Consider the following 25016-nt stretch of genomic DNA (forward strand, 5'->3'; position numbering starts at 1 on the left):
CATAGATATGTATACATGTTTTATGTGAAAAATACATATTATCAATATTTTTTCCATTCCATTCTAAAACTTCAATAAAGAAACTTTATCGATATAGAACCCCTGCGTGCTTCAAACTTCCCAATAGAAAGTAATTCTTGCAGTTTTCTAACATATTACTTGATATTTTGTATAGTTTTTTTGCATCATCACATAGTTTACACGAAAACTTAACTGAACACATTAATCGGCGAACAAATGTTTTCAATTTTGTTAGTTCTTTTGGGAATTTTACAAAACATCAACAAAATTTCTTTCATTTTTGTTTCCTTGTTTTCACGAAAATTTTAACCGAAAACACATAAAATATACATTAAATGAATACGAAAAGCAATAGACTTTCCTTCAAATGTATCTTCTATATTTAACTACACACATTTCATTAATTTTTTCATAAATTCTGAATAATTTTGTATTTCCTATATATTTTTAGAAATTTCAAAATTAAAGAGAGAGAGACATGTCAAAACAATATTTGTGTATACAGACTTTCAGGTATTTGTTTCTGATTTTTTACGCGATTTTGAACTAATGGACGAGAAATGTGTGTGGAATTAAGAAGGAAACACAACCATCTTCCTTCTGCATCCATATAAATTGTTTAGTTCATTAATTCTCATTCATCTTTTTCCTTTTTTCTAAAAATTTTTTTGTTTTCAACAAATTAATTTTTTCATAATTAATTTTTTCGAAAAATTCTCTCATTTGTTAGGGAAGGGACATACTTATTCGTCGTTCAGAGAGTATTTCTAATCGAACAACGTAGAAAAATCGTCGTTCGTTCATAGAATTTTGTGTGGGAAAATAAGTAATTTATTCGTAGTTATGGGTCGAACAAGGAATAGAGAACGAACGACGTACCGTGGAAACGGGCTATTAGTAAAGTCACTCAAACAGCAAAAGAACATCATACGACCTCTGTTGCAAAGGTTTTTTCTAACAATGCAGATGAGAACATTCCGGCGTCTATATCTTCATTAGTCTATGGTATATATTTAAACTGTAATAATCAAATTCAATGCATATCTGCTAGACGAAGTTCACCGGGTCCATTAGTATATGTATAATTCTTATTTAAAATTTAATGAAAATTTAATCTTATTGAATGATCAGCTGTTCTCGTTGTGGGACTTTTTTAGGACATCGATCTTTCATTCCATGCAAACTACTTTCATAAAATTACTTACTTGGACTTGTGTTTGAGAGTAAATAACATAAAAACAGAAAATAAAAAAGCATATGTCGGATAATAATAACTAGTGAAATAGGTATTATTTTGTAATAAGTGATGAGAGCTAAGGCAAACGTAATTTAAAATGGGCAAGACTCACCAATAATTTCAAGTTGTCCTCAGGCTTGTTGACTTTGAGCGATTCGTGGTTTTACCAGCGATTATGCTTATGTGGTAGGATTAAGTTTGCTTAGCTCATATATGAAAATTGAGTGAGTACAACAAAAACTATGTAAGATTAACAATTTAAAACTGGAACTGGTATATTTGTATATTTTATCCTTTAAAGTCAGGAAGTCAATGATCCTTTGTAGCAGCAAAATTGTATAAAGGATTTCAGGGAATTGGTATGTTCGTTTGATCTAGAATACGCCAGAGTCCTCAAAGAATCGGCAGTCTATAAATGATATAACATTTATATCAATAAAACGAATTTATTTCACGCCTATATAAAAATTTTACCACAATGAGGCTCTATCTCCTTATCCAATTTTACCAAATTCACAATCTTGTAACTCGTAATTTACTTTCCCTATTTTTCGCAGAACTTTAGCTTTAATGCCAATGGGAGCTAATTTTGAACTAAAATAATTCAAATGTGAACTTTGTACGAAATTGTGTCGTATGACCTCTTGTCCAACTTTTACTTCTCTATTCCATGCTCTGGCATTATATATTTTCATATTCTTTTCGTATGCAACCTTCATCTTTCGCTGTATCTTATCCCGCAATACAGTAAATTTATCTTCTCGTTGAAGTTCTATGTCACTTTCTTCCAGCGCTTGTAGTTTCCTCAATAGTTTAAAGTCTTGGCCATGTGTAATCATTTGCTGTCCAAACACAATTTGATATGGCGTTTTCCCGTTGTCTGGTGTATGGTGTTCCTAAGGGCACAATTAATATCTGGACGATATATATCCCATTGTCTGTGGTCCTATTTTACGTATGATCGAAGAGCATCGTTCACACTTCTATTCACACGTTCGCTTGCGTTAGCCTGAGGACTCTGAACGGCCGTATACATATGCTGCACACCAAATTCGGACAGAAATTTGTCGAATTCTTTACACTTAAATTGAGTCCCATTGTCGGAAACGAGAACCTCTGGCACACCATATCATGTGAATATTTCATCTTTTAAATATGCAACAATAGGCTTCGCTACCACCTTCTTCAAAGGTTTCAGAAACGTTTATTTTTAGATATGATCTAGAACGATTAAAATACCTATATAACCACTTCATGTACGAGGGAATGGACCAATAATGTCGACATAGAGTCTTTGGAATGGTCTCTGCGTTATTACCATATTACCCATTGGAGGTCGTAATGTCATAGCAGGAGCCTTTGATGTTTTGCATACATCACATTTATTTATATATTTCTTTACATCGGCCACTAGCTTAGGCCAATAGAAATACCTCCTAATTACCTCTATTGTCTTGGTAATACCACAATGCGAAGAGTTTGGCATATCATGAGCAGAATAAATAATCTCAGTGCGTAATTTTGATGGTACTACCAACTTTCAAGAACTCTGATCATCCTCATCCGTACTAGAAAACTTCATCCTTCTATAAATAAATTTGCCTACCACCCTAAAATCAGGATGGCCAGAATTCTCAACCTCTACCCTCAATTGGGAATATTCTTCTTCATTGAAAGCATCTGAATCTAGATTTATTGTAGGTTTAACTTCGATTTCGGAAACATTGCCATCTACTTCAACGTTTCGAGACAAAGCGTCGGGTACAACGTTGTCCTTCCCCGTCTGTGTTCTATTGTGAAATTGAAATTTTGTAATTTCAACGCCTATCTGGCTAATCTACCCGATAAATCATTTTGCTTCATAATCCATTTGAGACTGACATGGTCTGCAACTACCTTAAATTCATGGCCCTATATATAAGCTCTGAACTTTTTAATTGCTAGAACTACTGCTAAATTGTGTAGTTCCTTTAGGCTTTATTGAGATCTTGCGACATATAAGCTATAGGCCTTTCGTTACCATAGCAGTTCTCCTGAGCCAACACTGCTCCAACGCCAACTGTACTTGCGTCACATTGCAATATGAACGGCTTACTAAAGTTGGGATGGATCAAGACTGGTGCCTGGCATAGCTTGTATTTTAATTCATCGAACGATTTCTGCGCACTACCGCTCCACTGGAAAGATTTCTTCTTTGATAGCAACTCCGTTAAGGGAAATGTTAGCGTTGAAAAATCGGCAGTAAACGCTGGTACCAACCGATCATTTTTAAAAATTGACGTAATACACGAACCGAAGTGGGAGTTGGAAAGTCAATGATCGCTTTTACCTTCTCCGAATCTACACTCAAAGAACCTTATCCCACAACGTAACCTAAATACCTAACATTTCTTATAGCGAAACTACTTTTCTTGAAATTAATAGCGAGTCTCGCTTTTCGAAACTGTTTAGCTACTTCTTGCAGGTGTTGTAAATGTTCATCAAAACTTTCAGACATTATCAGTAAATTGTCTAGATAAACGAAGATGTGTGTTTTCATATTATATGGAATTCCTTGATCCATAAGGCGACACAATGTTTGGGGTGCATTGCACAACCCGAATGACATTCTTGTAATTTGATATAGTGGCCTGTTGGGAATAGTGAATGCTGTTTTTGGCTTGGAAGACTCATCTAATTTGATTTGCCAAAATGTATCTTTAAGGTCCACTTTGGAAATAAATTTCACAGATGGCAATCTTGACAAAATTCCATCTATATTTGGGATTGGATATGAGTCCTTAATGGTGACTGCGTTGAGTTTCCGGCTATCTACACAGAATCGAACTTTGTCGGGTTTACACCCTCGCCAATTTCACCATACATGGATATCGAAATATTAAATTTCTTCCAAAAATCGATTCCACATATTATGTCTTGTTTTATAGACGGGATAACTAAAAATTCGAAATTATATTCTCGATCGTGGTATACAAATTTAATCTTAGCTATGCCAGATATTTTCTGTGTCTGACAATCGGCCGTCCTAACGTTTGCATAACATTTCGTCGATTCTGGTATCTGTTAAATTTTATTACTTAGCTCGGCTCCAACAACACTTTTGCTAGCCCCACTATCTAGTAAAGCAAAATATAATTTTTCATATACGATAATCGGCAAATATGGTATAATATCATTATTCTTTGTAACTATGGAGGCTATCGTGTATTTTCTCAACGATTTCAATCTTTTCCAGAAATTTTGTATTGGCAAAGAATTACGTCTGTGTTTCGAAATTTTGAATGAATGAGTAAATCTGTTAGTTGTACTACTAGATGAGTTGTTTATAATACGATTTGTATTTTGAGTTAGTAATTTATCGATTTGGGTAGGTAATACTATTACTTCATCGGGTATGTCTTTGGATGTCCACTCTTCTTTTGAGGGACATCCCTTTTTACGTTTCCCGGATTTTTGCATTTGGGGGAAGTAGGCCGATAAGTATCAATCTGTCCACAACCATAACAGAATATAGTTCTGTTCTTTAAACAATTCTTATAGGTGTGCCCATTCTCACGACAGTTCCAACATAAAACATCTAAGTGAATTTCCATCACATCTGTGTCTTCTGTTTCGCTATTAACCTCATTATCATCTACATCGGCCACTTGAACTTTCTCTCGATAACGGCTCCATTTATTCGCAGTTTCCAGCTCCTTAACAAGCTTTTCGTGTCTCCTAACAGTTTTCCGAAGTTGAGCAACGCTCGTTATTTCTAAATGTAACAACTCGTGCCTTATTTCCGTTCTAATCATAGTTTCGCATTATTCCTCATCTCTCATAGGCACACGAAGCTGATCAGCTAATGTCATTATGGAATCATAAAATTCGTCGAAAGTCTCACCATTTCGCTGTTTCCTACGACCAATATCATCCTTTAAATCATAATCTTTGAAACATTCCTTATACTGGATCTTTAATGAAGCACATAGTCCAGTCCATTCTACCGTCTCATTCTGACGATGGTATCTCCAATACCATTCAAGTTCTTTGCCTTCAAACAGTATATGTATATATCTGCATAAAATTGGCAGCAAGGGTATTGGTGGTCATAATATTTACTCTATAAATAAATTACTCTACTGGAATTTCCTTATTATAACCCGAGAAAGACAATTTCCAATTACGAATTGTATTAATTATTTTTTCAGGATTATTTTGCAGAATATTCGAATCCGCATTTCGGTTCGATCCTGAACTATTTGTTGGTGTTATAATTTCTCTTGATTCGGAAGCATTACCATTCACATGCATCCCCTGTACTAATCTTCCTATTTCATTTGCAATTGTGGATGTTATTTCGCTTGGCATTTCAGATACAGATTCTGAGACTATCACTCGCATTCTTCGTTTATCGACTCTATTTGTCCTTTCAATACTGGCAGAAAGGGTCCTAAACCGATTTAATTCTAAATTTCTCCTCCTAGATCTAGTTCTATGTGCCACCCCAGGTGAACTAGTATCATCTTCTAATACATAAGATGCATTTACTGGCGCATCATTATTTGCATTTCTGTTCGTAATACGGGTGACCGGCATTATGTATATATATACGTGACTATATAAAATTCGGATTCAATATACAATTATAATCAAACTAAACAACACCAGGGCAAAAACAGAAATTATATAGAAAGTTGATATAATACTCAATAATGTTCAGTTGCTACTCGGATAAAAGTATTTTAGTAGAGGTGTTATTCTTTAGAAACATCATCATGTCAAAAGATAAATTGTGCTTCAGATTATAGGGTATCCAAAGGTTCAGACCCCAAGAACAAAAATCCACTATAACCTAGAGCACACTGATAGATATCTCCGAACTACTGCAATGGTAATAAAACAACATATAATCATTTCGAAAAGTCCTATTTGCGATAGTTCAAAGATGGGAAAATAGAAAAGAGAGGGAGAAGGAAATGGTTCTTCAAACTATTGCAGCGGTAATTAAACGATTTAAACCAATTAATGAAATCCTTTCTACACTAGTTTTAAAGAATAAGAAAAAGAGAAGAGAAGAAATTCTTCCAAAATGAATTTGGTACGAAATTCGCAATGGCTAAGATCGTAATTCCGAAACTCGTTTAAAAGATTTTACAAACTATTAATATGGGACCAGCATTAAGGTGTTAAATTACTGTTCAATTAATTTTACCGGATAACGGCTAGTTGCTGGCCCCACGTTGGGCGCCATTTAATTTATGTAACGAACCACTACTCGGGCCCTACTTTCTCCAGAAGTGGCTACCTCCTTGCCCCGGCCGTGCTCAGTCTTGGGGCAGTTATTTTTCTTCAGAAAAGTAAAATAAGGTAGCTGTTTAAGTAAGAATTAAAATATTACAGTTAAATATGAATTGTTTGGAAATGCTCGCTTTTCGCTGTACTTTCATTGTGTTTGATTCACTCAATCGTTAGAAAACTGCCTACTCCTTTTTTGTAACAACATTGATCTGTCATCTAGGAGTTTTCTAACGAGTGTTGTTTTTGCGCCTACGCGACCTTTCGGCATTATTATTGACACTTCGTTTTTCGATCGCCACTCGTAACACAGGTAATCTGTTCTTCTATTTTCCCTTTATAATTATCAATAAAGCTTCTGCTTTTATTATTTGAAAATTAAAAGGTTCGTGTTTTATTTCTTCTCTTTTTCGAAACGCAATTTCGGCGCCTTTACAGTAGCTCTTATTGAAATAGAAACGGAAATGATAGTAGAAACTGGGTAGAGATAAGTGGGAATAAAAGAAGATGACGATGATGTTACTTTAGATGCAGCGGCAGATATTATTGCACCGCTTCAGCTTACCCACCCTACCATACTGAACTATATGTTTCAGCCCTAAAACACCACCCTACTTAAACACCTGCACCTTTCGCAAATGAAAATTGATCACTTAACAATTCATGGTGTCTAGATTTAAAACTTGAATAAACATTAGCGAATATTAAAATTAGAGTTCATACTTATTTATTATTTATTTACTGTATTAACATGTAGTAAATACAATGTTAATTAGAGATATCATTGGCTACTATGGCCATCAGCTAAGAGTTCATATAAAATTGAGTAATTATGGAATAATGATACAATATTGAAACCTTGTATACAAAATGTGAAAAATACCCAGCAAAATTTTGAAGGAAGGGGTTCTTTGCGATGACGTGATTTCATGTCATATTTTGCATTGGTTCAAAGGAAGTCGTGAAAGATCCGATCTTTTCATTAGGATTTGAACCAATGCAAAGGAAGTCGTGAAAGATCCGATCTTTTCATCAGCATTTGTACCCATTCCATCATTCCAATAGAGATGATGTTTGCGTTTTTATTTACACACATGTTTATTTTCATTTTGGTATGTTCCAGTACTGCAAAAATCTACTAATTTCTACTATTTTTTTCCGATGGTATAAAGGAAAAATGGTTATCGTAGTAAAAATTAGTAGATTCTTGCAGGTTCTGGAACAGACCAAAGTTGTTAGAACTGTCGTCGTGATGTTGTCTTACATTTCCTGCATTTCAGACAACTAAAACTTCTAAACAGTTGGTATTGAAGAAAAGAAACACCAAATCAAAACACCAAAATCAAAATATTTTGCAACATGTCAGCACGTATCAACTAAGAATTCTTCGAATTCTGTGAGTTTAAAAGAACACCAACACAGTTGCCTGTGAGGTTGTTATTGGAATTTTGATTTTGGTGTTTCTTTGGAAAAGCCGAAAAGTAAGTGTGATTCTCATTCGTATGAGAATACTAGACACTTAAAGAGTTCGGGTTTTCGCTAAAAAGGCATCATTTCAAAAACTGAGAAGCCAATTGATAATTCCCTTCGCCGGGATGAAATCATGATATTGGTAGCGATCAGTAAAATTTTGCAACACTGTCAGTTCGTTTTGAAAAACATTACTCTCTGTAATAGAGGGTAATAAATAAAGTTGAGCCAATGGGGGAATACTCCACTCAAGCAATCGAAAAAAAGAACGTCATCTTTTGGGGGTCACGCTCATATAAAATTCATGAGTGAAAATGACAAGAAGATGACATGCCAGATCACTTGCACCCATGATTCAACTCATGATTTTGCATCGAAGATTTTACTGGGCAAGGATTCAAGTTCGGGCTGCTATCTCTATATAAATTTAATATGTATTTAGTATAGGATAATAATAACTAGTGAAATAGGTATTATTTTATAATAAGTGATGAGAGCTAAGGCAAACGTAATTTAAAATGGGTAAGACTCACCAATAATTTCGCATTGTCCTCAGGCCTGTTGACTTTCAGCGATTCGTGGTTTTACCTGCGATTATGGTTATATGGTAGGATTAAGTTTGCTTGGCTCATATGTGGAAATTGAAGTGAGTACAATAAAAACTATGTAAGATTAACAATTCAAAACTGGAACTTGTTCTGCGGGCCGTATGATTATTATATGTTATTGATATTATGTATCCATCAGGTATCACGATAAATAATGGAAACTGTTAGGTTTGGGTGGAGAACATTCTAATTTCAAAATGGCTTCAATGAATGTTCTCCACATTTAATCGATAAATGGGAATGACTGCCTCCCGCTTTAGCGGGATTTGCAGTTAATTGATTTAATTCCTTTAGTTGCCTCTAGTCTTATCGAAAATTTGACAATTCTGATTTCTAAATCCGGATTTTATGTTATATTTAATACTCAAAATTCTGGTATATTTTATCCTTTAAAATCAGGAAGTCAATGATCCTTCGTAGCAGCAAAATTTTATAAAGGATTTCAGGGAATTGGTGTGTTCGTTTGATCTCGTATACGCCGATTCCTAAAAGAATCGGCAGTCTATAAATGATATAACATTTATATCAATAAATTTATTTCACGCCTATATAAAAATCTTACCACAATGAAGCTCTATCTCCTTATGAAACGAAATAATAAAGAGTCCTCTCGTCCTTTCCGTATTTGAAGAGAAAGGATTCGCAAAATTTTTAAAAATATTTTGCTTTTTCAAAGCCTTTGGCACGTCCTACAGTAAATTTCATAACAGGTCACAAGGTCCACTTACGTAGGTTTGCCAAAAAATATATAAATAACGGAGCTTTTTTTTCTAAAACGGAATAGTAATTTGGAAAACTCCCAAAAAGTACAACTACGTGGTAGCAATAACTCAAAATTTGCATAAGTCGACTTATGTAGTTTTATTTGAAAACCATAGAATTGTAGTCGATTCACCACAGAACTACACAAATGTAAAAAAGGATTTTAGTTGTTGTTATTTTTTGTTCTTCCAAGACGATTTTTCCAGAACATAGCCTTATCTCGCCCATTCATACCTACTGGAAAAATTCCAAGCTCCTAACTTCAGCCGTTCTGCTTGGCTGTTGATGATGAATGAGTCTGTAGGAGAATTGGGCAGTTAATTCCAAGCAAATAAAAACACAGAAATTTTCTTATTAAAAAGTACAATTCTTTAGGGGCAAGTTTATTGATTTTTTCGCAATTATAATTTAATATAATTGGTTAATAATTTTTGCTCCCGATGGGACATTAAACTAATGTTAATAAATATTAAAAAAGTTAACTTAATTAATTATAATAAAATTTAATTTAAGTTAGTTTTATTATTAGCACAAAATTCGATTTAGGTTAATTTGCAGCGCGGCAGAAATAAAATTGTTTTATGTTGACGATCGATATGTTCGCAGCAAGGCAGATAATAATCGTAACTAAAAAGAAATAAACAAGCAAGAATTATTTCGCGGCATCATCTTCATTACATATGTACATACTTGTTTGTTTGCATATTTTCTCTGCTGGCGCTACCGCTGTAATATGTCGTTTGCTGATTCGCTGTTGATGTACATACCAGCATTAGAAATAAAATGCAAGTGACATCAACAACAACAACAACAACGCAACGCAGCAGAGACAGTAAGTAGCGAGAGAAGATCAAAGTACAACCAACCACTGTTGGTATGTACGTACGCACATATGATGCCCTTGAAATCGACGGACACGATTAAAAAGGGAATAACAAAATATTAGGCATAACAAGGAATTAGGGATGCCAGTTATAGAAATATAATACATATGTGGGGAACATTATAATTTAAGGGGAAAAGTAACAAAGTTAATAGATTATGGAGGGAAAATACAGATTAATAGTTTTTAGCAATAATAATTAAAAATACATAATAATTTGTTCTCCAACATTCCCCCGCACAAAGAACGACTGTTCTTGACATGACGTTGTGTTGATGTAGGTAGGTGTAGATTCCGAGATGTTGATGATTGCATGATGTTGAGTAGGGTTGGAAATGTTATCATAATAACTGGATGCTATTGTAATAGTACGCCATCGTCTAAGAAAGGATATAGCTGTAATTCTGTTGTTTGGGTGAATTGATTTTCCTTTCTGCAACTGAAGTATTTCTTCGGGAAAATCAACATTTTGTAAAATTTTAACAATTTTTGTAGCGCTTTGCTTAAATCCGACGCTCTGAGTAAGCCGGAAAATCGTAATTTCGAATCAGGTTTAAATTGTAGGAATCGTAATAAGAAAGTCGTGATTCGAACCAATTGAGTTAGAGTTGAGTAATCAGTTAATATCTTCGGATAATTTGAAACAGTTGCAGAATTTACTTTTAAAACAGATTTTCTCATTTCGAGGTTGATATCATAAGAATTTTCTGACTGCTTGGGCCAAAGAGATGGAGATTGAGCAAGCCAGAGAGGACCAGACCACCAGATATCATGTTCTACCAACTCAGTTGACGTAATACCACGGGAAGCACAGTCAGCAGGGTTGTCATGAGTTGAGACATAGCGCCATTGGGAAATATTTGAATGTTGTTGGACATCACTTACTCTGTTTCCAACGAAAACATTCCATCTTGAGGACTCACCTCTGAGCCAACATAGAACAGTAATGCTATCAGTCCAATAGTAAGCATTTGAAACATTAAGATCCAGCATATTTTGAATAAGTTTTGCCAAAGGTGTTGCTCCACACAACTCCAACTTCGGAATTGACAAAACATTCAAAGGTGTAACTTTTGTTTTCGATTCTAGCAAGTTTACAAAGCCTTCTCCATTTGAATTCAGAACTTTAACATAAACAGCTGCAGCAAAGGCTGACGTAGATGCGTCACAGAAACCATGCAGTTCAATGGAACATTCTTTAGAACTGCCAATCCATCGTGGTATAGAAATATTTTCGATATTTTTCAAGTCTCTCAGGTAAGAATGCCATTTATGTTTCATGCTAGTAGAAACTTTATCTTTCCAATCAATGCATTCGAGCCTTAATTTTCGGAAATAGATCTTCGCTTGGATCGTAACAGGAGCTAGCCACCCCAGTGGGTCATATAGCTTCGCAGCATCAGGTAAGAGACTAGCTTTTGTGACTCCGTCATTGATTGGAAAGCAAACATGGAAAGAAAATGCATCTTGATTAGTATTCCAACCTAATCCAAGTGCCTTGACCACATTTGGTTCATTATGACTGAAAGTATTTGACTTTTCTTGGTAATCGTTAGGAATATGAGCCATAAGTTCTGCAGAATTAGAAGTCCATTTGCGCAGATTAAAGCCTCCAGCTGAGAGTAAATTTACAAGTTGCTTCGGTAAAAAGATTGCCTCTGACTCTGTGTCAGCTCCAGAAATAATATCATCGACATATGTGTCGGTCATCAAAATGTTCGAAGCTTCTGGATACGTTTCCTTTTCATCAGCAGCCAACTGATGTAAGACTCTAATAGAGAGATAAGGCGCAGAAGATGTACCATATGTAACAGTTTTAAGTTTGTATACATAAATATCAGAATCAGAACTTCGCCACAGAATTTGTTGATAGTGTTGCTGATTATCGACTACTTTAATCTGTCGGAACATCTTTTCCAGATCAGAACGAAATCCAATTTTAAAACGCCGCCATCTGTTGATAATTGCAGGCAAATCATTTTGCAGAGCAGGGCCAGGACAAAGTTCATCATTCAATGATGAGTATGGAGGTCGCTTGCTACTTCCGTCGAAAACTACGCGCAACTTCGTAGTGGAACTGGATTCACGAATAACACCATGATGCGGCAGAAAGTAACCGTTAGGTTCGATAGAATGAGGATAAGGACCAATTTTCTCCATGTGTCCGAGCAATTCATATTCTTCCATGAATTTTCGATATTCCGAGGCATAGATTGAATTGTTAACGAATTTGCTTTCAACTTGCTTCAGTCTTTTCAATGCGCAGAAATTAGTATGACAGAATTTCGGAGGAGAGTTGCCAAGAATTTGAGCTTTGAAAGGTAATGCAACTGTATATCTCCCATCAGAACCACGAGAGCAATTTTCCTTAAAGAATGCTTCACACGCAACTTCTTCGGGGGTCATCTTTCTGGATTCAATGAGCTCTTCTTGTTCCCAGAAGGCTTTTAATTGGGTATCCAGTGAACACAAATTAACATTAACGGTGTGAGCGTAAGAAATTTCTGCCGTTGGGCCAGAAACTATCCATCCGAAATGGGTCAGTTGAAGGAAAATGCCTCTATCAAATTTCCTTTGTTGAGGAAGAAGTATATCACCATACAAATCGCCACCAATGAGCAAATCTATGGGATCATTTTTATCGAAATGTGGGTCAGCTAAAGTAAATTCCTCCAATGAGGGCAATTTATTTCTGTCCACTGGACCAGCACAATAATTATTAAGGGAAGGCATAACGTAAGCTTGAGTTCTCAGTTCGAAACCAGGTTCGTAATTAGAAGCAAGATTAAACTTTACAAAGTTTTTAACAGTAATAGTTTCTCCACCTACTCCAGTAATTCTAGCAAATGTTCTGTATTTTGGAAATCGCAACAGTTGAGCAGCACTTTCAGTTATTAAAGTTGCTTGAGCTCCTTGATCAAGAATCGCTCTTAATTTGAAATTGCCAAATTCGTTTCTCACTATAACACGAATTGTGGCTAACAACACATGAGGCATAACAGTAGTGTTCAATAGAGACAGATTAACTGTGGAATTCTCAGCGGCAGCAGAAGAAGTAGAAGCGACGTTATCATTTCTAATATCACGAATAGTCGTAGTATTAGAGTTATTGTGAGAGGCATACTCGTTGTGCATTATGGTGTGGTGAGCTGAATTGCAAGACTTGCAACGACTGGTAACTCTACAGTCCTTAGAGAAATGTCCAGAATTTAGACAGTTTCTGCAAATTCTCTTTGAATTTATAAAATCTCGTTTCGAGGCAGAAGACATTGCAGCAAATTTGAAACACTTGTAAAGAAAGTGACGTTTACCACAACAAGGGCAATTTGCATCATTAAGAGACGCCATATTTATACGCCGATTCTGAGTCACACGTTGTGATTGAAAAGATTTTGAAAGATTTGGCTTAGTTTGAGGTTTTGTGGCAGATTCAGAATATTCAGAAATTGACTCAAGAGTCCGAAAAGTTGTCTCCAAGAAATTGTATAGAACAGACAGTTTTGGAATTTCTGTGGTAGCTTTCAACGATTGCTCCCATTCCTTACAAGTTTGTAGGTCCAACTTGCTAACCGTAATATGAATAAGAAGTGGATCCCAGTTAGAACAGTCCACTTCTAACGCTGTTAATTGAGCCATACAATTCCTAGTGGAGTCATAAAGAGTTTTTATGCTCTCACAAGAGCCATTCGATTTGGGAATATTCAGTAATTTTCGCAAAACAGTATCAGAAATTTTTCTTTTGTTATGATACCTTTTTTCTAAGGCATCCCATGCCAAATCATAACTAGCTTCTGATGCAGGATATTCATTTACAATAGACAATGGTGTATCTCTACACGAATTTTTAAGGAAATAGTATTTCTGAACTTTTGACAGACTTTGATTACTATGAACCAACGAAACGAACATATCCCGATAAGATATCCAGTTTAGATAATCCCCAGAGAAAGTCGGTATATCGATTTTGGGAAGACGAACTTCGGGTAGAATGGTCTCGTTTCGTTGCGAATTAGATGCATGAAAGGTGGAATGGAAATGAGGCGAGTTTGGGGTATGGGAATCAGTCATAGAATCAAGTAATTTTCCCTTACCCTTCAGAAAAGTTCGGCAAAATTGATGATGGACATCATCATTAAAGTAAGGAACATCAGAGATGTTAAGAGATCTATCTCTGAATAAATCGTATAATTGGTCATGGTTATCTTCAAACTGTCTTTGAAGTTCTTCGATTTTATCAAAGTAGCTTTGACAGACACCACGCGTTTTGTCTTCAACGGGAAATTTCTCGAAATCAGAAATAATTCTCTGAACACGAGACAACAACAATTTCTGGTCTTCAATAGCTCTTGAAGAATCCTCCATTTTTAATCACAGTTAAAGCGAGAAGAATATTCAAAATTGTTTTAATTGAAAGTAAAGTTATAATGCCCAGCAAGAGACAGAAAAAAATGCACAAATTGTTATTTCAATTAAAACAACGATATATTGTTGATGTTCACAAAGCTGAGTAAAATGACCTATAAACGGATCAAGTTTTTTGTTGTCAAGCAAAAACAATTTTGATTGATATAAGAAAATTCACAATTTTATTTTCCCGTTGGAACTTTTGAAGTTTGCTTTATTTTTATTTTCCAGCAAGGGCAGTTGTTATTGAGTATGCACAGAATAAAAGTTTTATCTCAGCACAAGATTTGAGAATATTCACAGTTCAATTGAGTAAATATTTCTGCAGGAATAGTTTATTTAAAAATGTTCAGAAATTTCACAATTTAAATTTTTATTTTCCAGTTTTTGTAGTTTGGTTTATTTTTATTTTGTTTGGAACGCGTATTTGTTCCCGGGTTTCGGCACCATAAAAATGTAGGAGAATTGGGCAGTTAATTCCAAGCAAATAAAAACACAGAAATTTTCTTATTAAAAAGTACAATTCTTTAGGGGCAAGTTTATTGATTTTTTCGCAATTATAATTTAATATAATTGGTTAATAATTTTTGCTCCCGATGGGACATTAAACTAATGTTAATAAATATTAAAAAAGTTAACTTAATTAATTATAATAAAATTTAATTTAAGTTAGTTTTATTATTAGCACAAAATTCGATTTAGGTTAATTTGCAGCGCGGCAGAAATAAAATTGTTTTTATGTTGACGATCGATATGTTCGCAGCAAGGCAGATAATAATCGTAACTAATAAGAAATAAACAAGCAAGAATTATTTCGCGGCATCATCTTCATTACATATGTACATACTTGTTTGTTTGCATATTTTCTCTGCTGGCGCTACCGCTGTAATATGTCGTTTGCTGATTCGCTGTTGATGTACATACCAGCATTAGAAATAAAATGCAAGTGACATCAACAACAACAACAACAACGCAACGCAGCAGAGACAGTAAGTAGCGAGAGAAGATCAAAGTACAACCAACCACTGTTGGTATGTACGTACGCACATATGATGCCCTTGAAATCGACGGACACGATTAAAAAGGGAATAACAAAATATTAGGCATAACAAGGAATTAGGGATGCCAGTTATAGAAATATAAAACATATGTGGGGAACATTATAATTTAAGGGGAAAAGTAACAAAGTTAATAGATTATGGAGGGAAAATACAGATTAATAGTTTTTAGCAATAATAATTAAAAATACATAATAATTTGTTCTCCAACAGAGTCAGTCACTTATCACCCAACTCTTTTTTATGTTAAGACTAGCTGACCCGGTCCGCGTTGCTGGCCGGTTTTTAGTTTTCCGTGTAAACATTTATAACCCATCTACATATTTATATATCTGCACCTTTTCAGATTCAATTCGAATCGTTTTAGTTGTAATTCGATAATTCCACTTTTAATTCGTAACATTTTATTTGTAATTCGAGAATTGCATTTGTAATTCGAAACATTTCAATTGTAATTTGAATTATTCCATTTGTAATTCAAATTTATCTGTTTGTAATTTGAACTATTTTATTTGTAATCCGAATTATTCCAGTTGTTCCTTTTTGTTCCTTTCCTTTTTATAAATGGAATAATTTTATAAATGGAATAATTTGAATTACAAATGGAATAATTTAAATTACAAATAGAATAATCGAATTACGCATGAAATGTTGCGATTGTCTAACCGAATTGATGTAACTATGCATTCTTCTTGAAACTTAATAAAATAAAATTTTTAGCAAAACTCTCATGTAATTGTATCTCCAGATTTAAAATAGAAATTTCTTTTAATTATACGCTCCACCGTAAGATGAAGGGTATCACTAACTTTTTGTTTCCGTTTGTAACGCTTCGAATTTTTTTTTTTTGATCAGAATAAAAATGACTTAATGTACCGATGTTCTTCAGCTGAAATCAAGATACAGCCCGCAATATTTAACATTGAACTTTGTAATGAATTTCTCCTAGGATGTTTGGTATTGGAAATGGGTTATACCGATCCACGTTTTGATATAAACCCCATGGAACTGTACCACTCGATTTTCGGTATTCGCCATTAAATTGGATTTAGTCTTTCTTGGGGTATAAGCATTCCCATTCTGTGTCCAGTTTTTGATAAAGCACCCGCTGTTGGGTATTTTCAATATTTTAGCCAAATTATTAAACTGCAATGGCTATAATTTGGTTTGTTGGTGTCCGTTGGGGGTCGTAAATACTCCTGCAGAGTATTGTCGCTACAGGTCCACTTTTTGATAAAGCTCCCATAGAACGGTACCTCATGATTTTCTATCGTAAAGAGATTTTGCCTAATTTTCCCACCGAAATGGTTGTTGTTGGTCTCCGTCGGGGGTCGTAAACATACCTGCAGAGACTTGTCGGTATAAGTCCACCACCGTCATGGCTACAATTTGGTATTTAGTCTTCGTTGTGGGTAGAAGGCATTCCCACATAGACTATTCGGTACATGTTTAGGTTTTTATATAGACTACATAGAACGGTACCTCTTGATTTTCAGTATGTGCAAGGTTTTGGCCGCATTATTCAACCGATATGGCTATACTTGGTATTTAGTCACCCTTGGAGGTTTCACCAACATTATCCAACCGAAATGGCTAAAATCTGGTTTCAATATAAATTGTGGTGAAAGGTAAAAAAGTTCGGCGCGGTCAAACTTAACGCCGTTTTTACTTCTTGTTAACAAAGTGCTGATTCACTGAATACGTTATTATTTTAAGCTCCTAAACATATAAACATCTGTGATTCATGAAAAATGAATTCAAAATGCTAGTTGAATTTATCTAGACTTTGCTGTATAAAAAACGTGATCTTGATCGAGTTATTCCAAACACTGAAGTCAACGTTCATGGCGTGTTTGCAGTAAGAATAAAGTTTTCAAAAATTGGACGTAGTCACGGCATTCTGCTTCCAAAACACTCATTAATTGAATACTAATATGTCTAATAATCTCTGAAATTTCGCTATTTGTTTAAACGCGATGTGCGGGAGGTCCCCCACCCACTCTATTTTCGGTATTCTCCAGCCGATTCGGAAGTTTAATTTAGAACATCATACCAGTCTTAAAGAACTTGACATACATTTAGATAGATTATAGACACCGCATTGTTGGACCGTCGTTTTAGTGACTAATGCTAATTTTTTAGACGTTCTAGTTATTTAACCATCTTTAAAATTAGGTTTTGCCTGATTTCTCAATCGATTTTTTGGAACTTCGGTCAAGCGACATTTAACATTATCGGGGTTGATCGCGTATTCCCACTTATTGAAGCCAGTGTTTATAGCGTTTTTGTAGTCACGCTATCTAAAATTAAGTATATTATCTATAACTATACAATTTTGAAAAATTGGGCTGACCGCGATTTTCCACTACCGAGATGATCATTCAGGATTAAGACAATTATTACCATAGTTTTGCAAGCAATTTTTAAACAATAAGTCCAAAAATATCTACGATTTCACGTTTTCTTAAAAAAATTTGTGGGGAAGGTACCCTCGTCACTCAACTGACCAGTATGAATAATAGCTAAAAACCTATTCTCAGACCTAAAAACTCCACATACAAAATTTCGCGGTCCAGCCGTTTCGGAGGAGTTTAATTTCGAACATCATGGCAGACTCGAAGAATTTTATATATATATATAGATTAAAAAATACATAATTTTTTATTGGGTATTCCTTTAATATTAAAAAAATCTAAAATCGACAATTTTTAGCAAATCTATCGTTCGGCTTCTTATGGGAAAGTAGTGCGCATTTAAAACATCTTTTTTCTATTTATTTATATAATTGTTCCACAAACATCCCAGGTGGGACAGGGGAGACTTCTCTCATATCAATGACTGCACCCCGATTCATATTAGCTCAATGATATGGGACCTACTGTTTATCGCCGAGTCCGAACGGCGTGTCTAAGACACCACTTGTAGAGAAGTTGTACAAGGCTGAAATGCTCAGAACATTTCGCCAACATTACTGAGGGGTATTTTGCCACCGTTGAAAAGTGTTTGATGTTGACTGCCCGGGGAATCGAACCCACGACCTTCTGCGCGCAAGGCGGGTGTGCATACCATTGCACCACGGTGGCACCCATTTACGAAAAGTTTGTTATTCGTACACGAAAACTCCACAGTTTATCGAAAAGAGTACAGTTTTTGATGCAATTTTTGCATTTTGAATACAAAAAAGATGAATTGTTCATATAGATCATCTAATGCCAATGGTTCAACATTTAGTACTCTTCGTACCCCGAAAACACGAATTTTCAAAAATCCCTTTTCAATCCCTGTGATCCCCATTCGTACACTTACAGAACGATACCAACAATCGTGCACTCAAATTAAAGCCTTTTTAAGTAGTATGTATCGAAGGACCTAGGGGTTACTTTTAAGCAGCCATTCTGTTAGCATGCAATACTTTATCCAAATAAATATGCTCATTGACAAAATTGAAATTGAATTAAAGCCCTTTTCTACTTTTGAAAACACTCACTAACTCTGAAGAAGTAAAATTTCTTTAATTTTTGCATGTTATGAAAAACATCATGGAATGAAAATATTATTATAAATGTACATATCTTGTATAACTATTATAAATATACGTATTTTGTATAAGTATATAGTCCCCTTTCTAAAGAAAGAATTGAGACATCTGTTATATTATGTAAAAGATGAAAATATTTGCTTCAGATTATAAAATAGATCGCAAAAAAGAATACCAATAAAAAATTTTAGCATTGCACGCATTATATTGATTTTATAGTTAACTTTTGGAGTTAAATTTTCCTCACCTTTATATTTAATGCAAAATACTTTAACGACGTACTCGTAAAAAAGTAGATTATTTAATTTAATGATTACAAGTAATGGATTTCCGGAAAATTCGTCATTTGATTTTGAAGATATACAAAATACTTTTGTTTCCATAAAACAAATATGTAAAATATATCACATTTGTTAGAGAACTATACTAATTATTTTCGAAGTTAAGTGACTTGACCACGCAAACACAAAAATGGAACTTCAAGTTTTGTGCGACATCTGTAAGGATAAGAAAAGGTTTCTTTCTATATATTTAAGGTATGCTACAAAAATTACTAATATCGCAGATTCTCCACAACACTACACAAATGAAAAAATTAGCATTTTTTTACATTTACACATTTCAGTACGATGTTTCAAAAACCCAGCCTTATCTTCTCACACCAAAGAAATAAATATCGAACGGAACAATTTTTCTTGGACAAGTCCACACTTTTTGAGATAACCGAAAAGCCCTAAAATTCCCAATGGCCACTAACTGAAATGACTGCTGGGCACAATAACTCAAGTTTAAGGCCACTTCTCTGCGTGTCTTAACCCACCTTATAGCATGGCCTTGAATCGTTTTGCAATTACACCACTTGTGTTCCCTAAAATTGCAATTGTCACCTGAGATAATACTGAAAAGTATTTGTTGTTTGTGTTTTCACAGTCATGGACTGAGGGTATTTACCTGTCGACAAAGCTGATTGATTAAAACATAGATTTAAAGCCCATTATTCCCCAATATCAATCAAAATAATCTGGAGTAGGTCTTAGTAAGATTTTAACTCTTTTTGTTTATTATTATTATTATTATTATTATTATTATTATTATTATTATTATTATTATTTTCAATACAGTAAAATATCGAGAATCCGGAAACCTCATGTTTCGGCGGTGTCCGAATTACCGAATAGTACCAAAAGTATATATTATTTTCTTTGATAAAGTCACCCACATTGGGCGATAATAATAATACTTTTACTTAATACTTTAGCACAACATTGCATTGAGAATAACCACACAGCTGACTTTGACAATGTGAACATATTAGACAAAGAGAAAGTGGAGAATAAGAGATACACATTGGAGAGTTTGAGAATACAGCAGAAAATGGATCGTGCAATAAACAGTAAAGAAGATAAAGATAACGCCAATGTAATTTATACATTAGCAATATTTTAGTCGTGTTCAACCCTCTGTGATTACTAGAATTAAGGACCACTGTGATATTTTATTTTAATTTTTGATTATTTTTTGCATTTATTTATATATTTAATTGTTTGTGTTGTTATACCCTACACCACTATGTGGAAAGGGTGCTATAAGTTTGTTTTGGTAAAAATTCATGTAACCCCGCGAAATGTTCGTCGGAGACCGCCAATGTGTGTGTCCGTCCGTCCGTCCGTGTGTCCGTCTGTCCATTATAAATTGTAATCAAACTTTAGGCCGCAATTATGGACCGATCGTCACGAAATTTGGTATGGAGGTCGGTTTCACATCAGAATAGATCGCTATTTTAATTGGCGATGATCGTGAGATGTTTAGCGGGTGAAATGGACCAAAAACACAATTTTTATCCGATTTTGTAGCTGCTCTGTAGATCGCAATAATGGTCCGATCGCCTTGATATTTTAAATAAGGTAAGAGTATATGACAAAGAAGAAGTATGCAATTTGAGATGGCGATCAGATAATATTTAAAGGGTTAAATGGACCACAACTTTTGTGTGAAAATTGTGAAAATTTTTAATATACAGCTTATATCTTTTTTCCTGGAAGTTCCGGGCAAGTAAGCTATACTTGGAAGAGGAACGCTTGACCTTTTATTGATTTCAATTGTGTTGGTGTACATGATAAGATAACAGAGCCTAATATACCCAGTTATTTGTTAATAGTGTTATCATAAACACACTAAAGTTCGCAATTATAGCTCACTAATAACGAAATTTTGCACGAGGTAAAAGTTTAGGTAGAAGAAGATGCTTACAATTTTGGATGCCGATCTGATATTATATAGCCGGTGAAATGGACCAATACTTTTGTATGACAAATACAAAAAAATATGTTTGGTCTATATTTTATTTCCTGGAGGGCATATGCCGGCAAAGTAGACTACATATGGAAATAGAACTACTGATCTTCCCCCTGATGCAAATTGCAATCACTTGTCTGCTAGATAACGGGCCTACTGCTTTATATATAATGTGTTTTGTGTAGAGAACCACATTTTCCTCCCATGCTACAAATTGTCCCTATCATGAAGGCAGGGGTGATGTACCGTGGTTGTACTCACAATCAATTTTTGGGATAAATTGGATGCAGCTTCCATACCGCTAAACTTTTTACAACTCTAATCTGCAATATTTTCAAAAACATTTTTGCAATTTTTTTTAATTTTTGCAGTAGCCGTTTCCGCTGTTCTAGTGGATAGAATTCACTATATGATTGATTTATATGAATTATCCGGAACTAAAATATCGCGGGGTACCAGCACACTCAAAAGAATATTGTAAATATTCTACCCAAAAAATAGGTTTTTAGAAAAATATTGCACTAAATGTTGGTTTTAGCAGTAAATTACTGTGATGCGGTGTGGACTAAATAGTCAATATACATATCAAATTATGGGTAATCGCGAGGCAACATAAATTGTTCAATCCCTCAGTAATGTTGTCGACATTTTCTGAGAACTTCAGTCATTTCTCTACAAGTGGTATCTTAGGACACGCCGTTCGTACTCAGCCATAAACTGTAGGTCTCATATCATTGAACCAATATGAATCGGGGTGCACTCATTGATATGAGAAAAGAGAACTTGTTCCATAAAGGAATTTTGATTTGTTGAAACCTAATTCCCAGGGGTAGTGGTGTAGGGTATTACATGGTCGGCCCGTCCGACTATAACCTCTGCTTACTTGTTTTTACCTACAATTATTAATATTTAGATGTAGAAGTGACGAGAAATAACTTGTAAGTAACATATTTTCTTATTGCTAGTGAAACAAATAATGTAAAATGCGAATACTAATTATTGTATGTATATATTCATGTCGTTGCCAGATAAGTAAAAACTTATCCCTGAAGAAGTTGGAAAAATCCCAACGAAACGTCGGATATAAAAATGAAATAAGTAATTTTTATTTATTTTTCATTGACAAAAAGGACCTTATAGCCCAATAAGACAAAAGTCTTAAAAACTATAAAAAAATACAAGTAAAAATAGTAATGACCGGATTATGGAGTAGTAAGATCTTGACAATCCAGATAATTTTAGTGTTTAGAGGATTATCGAGATTATACTGTAAATGTAATTTAAAATTTACGTCTACGTAATAACTATATGGTTCTGTATGAAAAGGTTATCTAAACTTAATTTACACTTTTACCTAAAAACAGAGTTTTGAACAAACACATAATTTATTTGACAGATATTAAAAGGAATTGGGAATTTAAATGATGTGTTTTATTTAAACCTGTATGATGCACAGTGTTGCCGCTTCCATACAAAAGTGGATAAAATGGAAGGCTGATGAATTTTTGCACAAGTGCTTATGAGGGCACAGGAATGAAAAATATCAATTTCCATATCGGTTAAGATTTTGATATAGCCCCCACATATAACTTTCCCCGATTTTGCTATAACTCGGTCACTTTTTATCGAATTCAAATTCTTCAAATTTTATACGTGACATTTTCTTAGGCCCCTGAGTAGTTTCACCTATTTTGTAAAAATCGGTTTAGATTTGTATATAGCTCTCATATATATTTTCGCCCGATTTTATGTATCCGATGCACTAACCACGCAATGTATGTGAGATATTGATTAAATTAGGAAACTGTGACGTAAGTATTCGTAATTGAGTGACATCGGGCGAAATTATATGTGGAAGCCATATTCAAACCTGAACCGATATGGACCAAAGTTGATATTTTTCATTCCTGTGCCCTCATAAGTACTTGTGCAGACATTCATCAACCTAGGTCAACGGTAAAACAGGACAGGGGCCTGAGAAAACATGCCATGTTAAATTTGTACGCTATTCATCAAAATTGACCGAATTATAGAAAAATCGGGGGAAGATATATATGGGGGCTATATACAAATCTGAACCGATTTTTGTAAAAATCGGTGTAGCTAATATGAAAATAACACACACTAAATTTGAAGGCTATTCGATCAAAATTGAACGAGTTGTAGCAAAATCGGGAAAAGATGTATATGGGGGCTATATAAAATCTGAACCGATATATATCAGAAGGTTGCAGGGATGGGCAGAATGCTTTTACACATGCCACTTCGGAAGAGATGTCCAATTAACGGAAATCAAGATAAAACAAACAAAAAAATGCGGATGGCATGCGCTGGGGAATTTGAAATAAATTCCAACAACAATCACTCAAAGGCAACTGTGGTGATGTTCTTTTCAACTTACAGAACTCGATGAGTTCTTATTTGATACGAACTGATAGGTGTTTGCAAATAGTTTTGTTCTAATGTTTTTGGGGAAAGCCGAAAAGTGAGTGTGATTCTCATTTATTTTAAAACACTAGACACTTAAAGAGTTCGGGTTTTCACTAAAAAAGACAACATTTCGAAAAGCTGAAAAGTTGACTGATAATTCCCTTCACCGCGATGAAATCATGATATTGGTAGCGATCAGTAAAAATTTTGCAACACTGTCAGTTCGTTTTGAAAAACATTACTCTCTGTAACAGAAAGTAATGATGAAGTTGAAGCCATTGGGGTAATACTTCAGCCTTAAAAACAATCAACTGAGATTGAAACTTCAACCAAAACAAAAAACAGCGGATGGCATGCGCAGGGGAATTTGAAATAAATTCCAACAACAATCACTCACAGGCAACTGTGGTGAAGTTCTTTTCAACTTACAGAACTCGATGAGTTCTTAGTTGATACGTGGTGATAGTGGGTGTGATTCTCATTTATTTGAAAATAATAGACATTTAAAGAGTTCGGGTTTTCGCTAAAAAAGGCATCATTTCAAAAAGCTGAAAGGCTAATTGATAATTCCCTTCGCCGGGATGAAATCATGATATTGGTAGCGATCAGTAAAAATTTTGCAACACTGTCAGTTCATTTTGAAAAACATTATTCTCTGTAATAGAAAGTAATGATGAAGTTTAAGCCATCGGGGTAATACTCCAGACTTAAAAACAATCAAATGAGATTGAAACTTCAACCAAAGCAAAACAAACAAAAAACAGGGGAAGGCATGCGCAGGGGAATTTGAAATAAATTCCAACAACAATCACTCACAGGCAACTGAAAAACTAATTGATAACTCCCATCGCCGGGATGAAATCATGATATTGGTAACAATCATTAAAAATTTTGCAACACTGTCAGTTCGTTTTGAAAAACATTACTCACTGTAACAGAAAGTAATGATGAAGCCACTGGGGTAATACTCCAGAGTTAAAAGCAGTCAAATGTGATTGAAACTTCAACCAAAACAAAAACCAATTTATATTTT

At 34.6% G+C, this 25016-nt stretch overlaps 1 protein-coding gene across 1 annotated transcript in view; it reads right to left on the reverse strand.

The window, feature by feature from the left end:
- LOC141402364 (uncharacterized) overlaps nt 1-13393 on the reverse strand; it is a 64760-nt gene extending 51367 nt beyond the window's left edge. Inside the window, exon 1 of the mRNA XM_073983410.1 lies at nt 11743-13393. Within this exon, the coding sequence (XP_073839511.1) occupies nt 11743-13393 (1651 nt within the window). The remainder of the gene's footprint in view (nt 1-11742) is intronic.
- Between the last annotated feature and the right edge of the window lie 11623 nt (nt 13394-25016).

This window comes from Musca autumnalis, unplaced genomic scaffold, assembly GCF_047663935.1.
Source record: "Musca autumnalis isolate F117 unplaced genomic scaffold, ASM4766393v1 scaffold_1, whole genome shotgun sequence".
Lineage (NCBI taxonomy): Eukaryota > Metazoa > Arthropoda > Insecta > Diptera > Muscidae > Musca > Musca autumnalis.